Source organism: Malaclemys terrapin, chromosome 7 (genome assembly GCF_027887155.1).
Source record: "Malaclemys terrapin pileata isolate rMalTer1 chromosome 7, rMalTer1.hap1, whole genome shotgun sequence".
NCBI lineage: Eukaryota > Metazoa > Chordata > Testudines > Emydidae > Malaclemys > Malaclemys terrapin.
Genome location: NC_071511.1, coordinates 84,358,078 through 84,364,077, shown reverse-complemented (window position 1 = coordinate 84,364,077; position 6,000 = coordinate 84,358,078). Strand labels below are relative to the sequence as shown.

At 37.3% G+C, this 6,000-nt stretch overlaps 1 protein-coding gene across 1 annotated transcript in view; it reads right to left on the bottom strand.

The window, feature by feature from the left end:
- Positions 1–256: 256 nt before the first annotated feature.
- The window catches only part of LOC128840963 (hexokinase HKDC1), a 50,905-nt gene continuing 45,161 nt past the window's right edge, over positions 257–6,000 (bottom strand). The window contains exon 18 of the mRNA XM_054035576.1: positions 257–5,489. Coding sequence (XP_053891551.1) covers positions 5,345–5,489 — 145 coding nt within the window. The 3' untranslated portion in view covers positions 257–5,344. The remainder of the gene's footprint in view (positions 5,490–6,000) is intronic.

Sequence of the window (6,000 nt, the reverse complement as noted above, 5' to 3'; positions counted from 1 at the left end):
GAGACCAGAAGAAGTTATGATGCTCATCTTGTCTGACCTCCTTCACAAGCCATAGAACCTCGCCCAGTAATTTTTGCATCAAGCCTACAATTGTCAGCTCTCCTGTCGCCAAGAAAAAAAAGTGGCAATTTCAAAAAGTATGCAAACTACATTAATCAGAGGGAAGATACACTAAAGAACCTGAAGCAAAAAAACCCCACAAAGATATTGAATGGTAAAAAAACAGAATGAAGGAAGCACAAAACACAGACACAACTTGAAGTAACTCACTTTATTGCAAAACTGCTGCAAGAGTTTATATGCTAATTATATACATAATTAATTTGCATACTTTTTCAATGTACTGTGTACTGGGTAACAGATATTCATCTGAAGTTTTCTTATTTTAAATCCCAGCTAAAGCAAAAGACTGTATTGCTGTGTGTGCTGTGTAAAGGATTTTACAAAAAGAAGAACAGGAGTACTTGTGGCACCTTAGAGACTAGTTCAGCTTCTTAAAACATGTACATGTGAGACTGCAAGTTTGCAACATTCCTTTCACGTTTTATGTTGGCATTATCAGAAACAATGTACCATATTGTTAGCTGGTTATAGAAGAATTTATCTTATTTTAGAGTAAGCTGAAAGTAATGAAGTGTATAGATCCTAAAAGCTGTAGCTAGCAGGCTCTTTAGGAAATCACTGTGAAGTACCTCGCCTCGCCTTTCCATAGCCCAATAGTTGCCAATCCTCATCTCTTTAGAGAAAGACAGAGAGAGCGAGAGACTGCACATCAGAACCTTGTTATTTCCCTACCCACCTTCAAAAATCAGAACCTCCCCTGCTGCTATGACATATCATTCTTCTGCTGACGTTTTATCATATCTGTGTGGGCAGTGTTTGGATTCACTGTGTCCCTGCTGCTTAAATGAAGGTTACACTAAATGTGGACTAGAACAGTGTCCTTGTCATTTTGAGATATCTTTAGACAATGATTTCCATTTACTGTGTGAGCAGCATTTTGTGATCACATGATCGGATTCCGCAACACCTACACTAAGTGTAAAATGAAGCCACAAAAATTTCATATTGTTGGCCTAACATATTACAGGAAAAACACACTGCAGCTGAGGTGTACGCTACTCAGCTCCAGTTTCTAAGGGCTTATTTATATACAAAAAAGAGTGAAATAGGACTTTTCTAATCTAAAATAAGAGTGTCCATATAAAGGTTTTGCACCAGTTTGACTATACTGATTTTGTTAAATTGGGACTCAAACTGTGTAGATCAACCCTTAGGCTCCTACTTCCCAACAAAGTAATATGCCCGTTGCCGGTACACACATCTCTATCATCATCTTTAATGGATTAAAGGGACTGTTAGGTTTTTTTTAAATCAATGAATATTACCTATAATTTTACAGGAAAATCCTACATATTTTAATAGAAATCAAACCAACAGTTGTATAAATAAAATAGGGGATCTCTAAAAGTGATTCTTTAAACCTAGGAATGTATCATATACCACTAGACTCCCCTATATATCTCCCCTCTCTGAGGGGATTATAATGAATCCCCCCTCTTCACAATGACAGTGGGAGCCGGCCAAGACCCATCTCCCTCCAGTGGGAGCCAGTAGCTTTTCCACTGAGTCCCACAATTCCATTCAGATTCCTCTGCACTTTGGGGTTTCCCCAGTACCGATAGTCCAGAACACACTGCACTTCTCACAAGAGCATTCTTCACTCTGGGACATAAATACGAGTTTAAGTCCGTTTGTACGAGAGTTTAGCAGGACCCAATAGAGGAGCTATCAGGTCCCAGCATTGTCAGGGGAACATTGCAATTCTTTCCCTAAAGGCCGCAGTCATTTTAATTCCTCTGATCCCGCGTTGGGTGTGGACTCAGGATGTGGCAGCATTGACCATTTCTATTTTCCCCAGTTAATACCTACTTGTTTTTAAATATTCACGCTAACATTATGGCCTGACAATTGCTAGTATTCCTATACAAAACTAATACAAATCAAATATTCATCCTCATATATAGCCAGGATACTTTTGAGTCAGCTGATGTTGTGGGATTGCTATTGAAGTTAAAATTGGCTATGCAGGGATCATGTAATTATTCCTGTAGCAACATTTGAATGTATATAAAAAAGATTTGATGCAGGTCACTAGTTTCCAACTGCCCACCTTTTTTCAGTAGGGAGTACTATACAGTATGTTTGAATTAGTACCTATAGCTTTGAAAGAAGAAACCCACTCACCCTATCTAATGTTTTTCTAAGATGCTCATCACCACATGATTTACACTGCTCATTGCTTTGAAAAAGTTGGTTCCAAATAGTGCCTACTTATTTTACTTACTAAAAGTAATTTTCTCTGAAGAGGCAGTATTTCATGGGAAAATCTGATCAAGTGGTATTGTTAAATCTGAAGAAAGGTATAATGAAAATAAATGTAAAATTATTAAACTACTTGTAAGAGATCATGAAAACATGCATGTGATGCATACGCTTCTGTTTGTAATATGATTGCGTGAGTAGTCTGTTCTTAAATATTAAATATGCATTTACCTTCTCCAGCTAGCCCAGAAACAAAAATGATATATTAGCTCTTTAGCAAGTGAAAATCATTTTCAATTTCATTAATTTGTTTTATTTTTTTCATGCATTCGGTAATTGCAATATGTCACAGTGAAAGATGCTATTGACCAGCTTTTAAAAAATAAAAAATATAAAGTGAATGTATCTTAAAAAATGTGATTCATTGTTGCTAGGCTTAAATTTTCAGTCTTATTTCAGTTTTTATATTATTGTTAACATGAAGCCAACTATTTAAGACAGTACACAATAGTTATGGATGCATCCAAGCCCCTAGAGTATGTCCGCTACAGGCATCCTGCTGTCAGCACAAATGCTGTGTCTTGCTGTGCTCCCAGCACAAGTACACAGGAATATATGTGAACAGAGGATTGAAAGGGTATGGAAGCAGCTGAGATTGGAAACCAGAGGTTTGTCATTTTTATTCTTTGTGCTACATATTATTTCATTTCATTCGGCAATCCATTAAATAAGAGTGTGATTTTTTTCAAGTCACACCCAAGGGTATTGACTATTTTCAAGATGTCTATAAATCTCAGCCTATTTTACTGTCCATGTCCCACTGATAAATATAAAACAGGCATTCCTGTTTCATCCCCCGCTCGTTGGCTCTTGCCCATTAATAAACCATCTTTATCAACTGCCCGCCTGCTGAGCTCAGGTACTACTGATAGGTTTAAAAAGTTCACATCAGCCTGTGTGTCTGCTGCTCAACCCATGTCACTGAAGAGTCACTTTTGGAGTGAGCAACAAAACATGCTGTTCCCACAAGAATTAATTTAGCATGATTGGAGACATGCAGATCAGCAGCCAGGGGACTAAGAAAGATGGAAAGAGAAACATTTCCACAACATGGAAACAATCTGATTTTTTAAAATTGATTGGGAGGAAAGACAAGAAGGAAAACAAGAACTAGAGAAATTAATGTGGCCTCGTTCTAGAAAACATTCCTGGGACACGGAGATTAAAAGAGAGGTGTAATGGGGTGGTCTGTCCCTTTAAAGGCTGAGGGGCAGGGAGCTAGGGTGACCAGATGTCCCAATTTTATAGGGACAGTCCAGATATTTGGGCCTTTTTCTTATGTAAGCGGCTATTACCCTCCACCCCGTCCCAATTTTTCACACTTGCTATCTAGCCACCTTACAGGGAGCAGTCAGCCCTGTTCTGAAGAGAAGCCCAGCAGGCAGGTGTTGGGAATTGGCCAATCCAGCAAGACGGCATTTTGTGATTGGATCTGATTCCCAGGTAGAGGCTATAAATAAGGGCCCCAGGCCATGAAAGAGCCTGAGACCAAGAAACAGCTGAGAGTACACTCTCCTATGGGCTGCAGCTGATTTTTCTACAGTACATCCACTTTCTAATAATGTCCACCGTATGTGGGGTGCACTGTATTACAACTAGTCTGGAACCAAGACAGTAAAAAATGTAGTAATTAGGGCTGTCCATTACTTGCAGTTAACTCACGCAATTAACTCAAAAGATTGTGATTAAAACATTAATAGCGATTAATCGCAATTTTAATTGCGCTGTTAAACAATAGAATACCAATTCTATATAAGAAAAAGGCCCAAATTGAAATGTATTAAATATTAAATATTTTTTGATGTTTTTCTACATTTTCAAATATATTGATTTCAAATACAAAGTATACAGTGCTCACTTTATATTATTTTTATTACAAATATTTGCACTGTAAAAATGATAAACAAAAGAAATAGTATTTTTAATTCACCTCATACAAATACTGAAGTGCAATCTCTTTATCGTGAAAGTGCAACTTACAAATGTAACTTTTTTTTGTTACATAACTGCACTCAAACAAAATAATGTAAAACTTTAGAGCCTACATGTCCACTCAGTCCTACTTCTTGTTCAGCCAATCGCTAAGAAAAACAAGTTTGTTTACATTTACGAGAAATAATGCTGCCCACTTCTTATTTACGTCACCTGAAAGTGAGAACAGGCATTCGCATAGCACTTTTGTAATCAAAAATAAATATAAATTGAACACTGTACACTTAGTATTCTGCATTGTAATTGAAATCAATATATTTGAAATGTAGAAAACAATCCAAAATATTTAAATAAATGGTATTCTATTATTGGTTAACAGTCTGATTATTTTTTTAATCTTTCAATTAATTTTTTCAATCATGCGACTAATCGAGATAATTTTTTAAATCACTTGACAGCCCTAGTAGTAATACATGTTTCATTGAACATAATGTTTCATTGGACAAAGTTAATTAATTTATTCCAATTTGTATATCTATTTTAAAAAACAAAAATGAACAAATATACCCACTAGAGATGTACAGTACCAGAATCTCGATACCCACTGAGGCAGACCAAGCTAAGGCTAAAAAACCCTAAAACCCTGAAAAACTGGGTGACAAACTCACAGGATAACATTAGTGGGGCAGGAGATCAATTAAGCACTTCAAAAGCTGATTTGGGGGGGAAAAAATTACATTTATGTGACCTGCTGTATATCACTATGTATGGCATTCGGTCATGTTGCAGCAATGAGTCTATTGTGGTATCCCAGAACACAGTGCTAACTAGCATCAGGACACCCCAACCTCCACCCAAGTTATGGTGGGTCAAAGATTTGACTTGTTCTGCATTGGCGGCGGTTCTAGTCTAGCTGCTAGCTAATAGTGGGTATTTCTTGTTGGTCTCCACCCAAGTTATTTTGTATAGTCACTGAGCAAATCTCCAATGCACTTGTAAAGCTGTACTTAAATATTTGTCTTTGTTTTTAATTTTCTCCAACATTATGCAATCTTTTTGCCACAGCAGTAATTAGGGCAGCTCCCTTTCCACTTCCATCTTCAGACAGCATGAAAGTCACATCACACTGAGGTGCCATTTCTTTCACTGTTTCCCGTAAAATCCCAGAAAAACTAAAAGTAAAACAAAAACATGTTACAATGTGTAAATGGAGTGATCATTTCTACTTGTTTATAAATTATTTAAATCACCACTTATTTAATGTAGTGTATTCTGAAATTTTTAGTTTGCTGATTTTATGCTAATGATTATCATACACGACCACCATAATGTACCCCCAGGTATACAGGATCCTGAGTGTATCCATGTTGTTCACATCCTTTCTTCACTAACCCAGACTAAAAAAAGGTTTGTTTCACCTCTAGGAAGCAAGGGGCCAAACAAATAAGACAGCACATCAATCAACATCCTCCATTGGTTCTCTCCCCCCCCCCCCCGTCCCTTCAGTATGTTCTGCCTCCTACAATAGGAAACAGAAACAAGTTCTTCCATCCTGTGAGACTGTGAGAGAAGAGGACCCATTTCCTCAGAGAGAACCTTATGTCACTTAATGATGGTTCTCTCTCTAGCACGCAGCAGCAGGCAACACTGGGTTCCAAATTCCTTTCATATAAAGAAGCACTG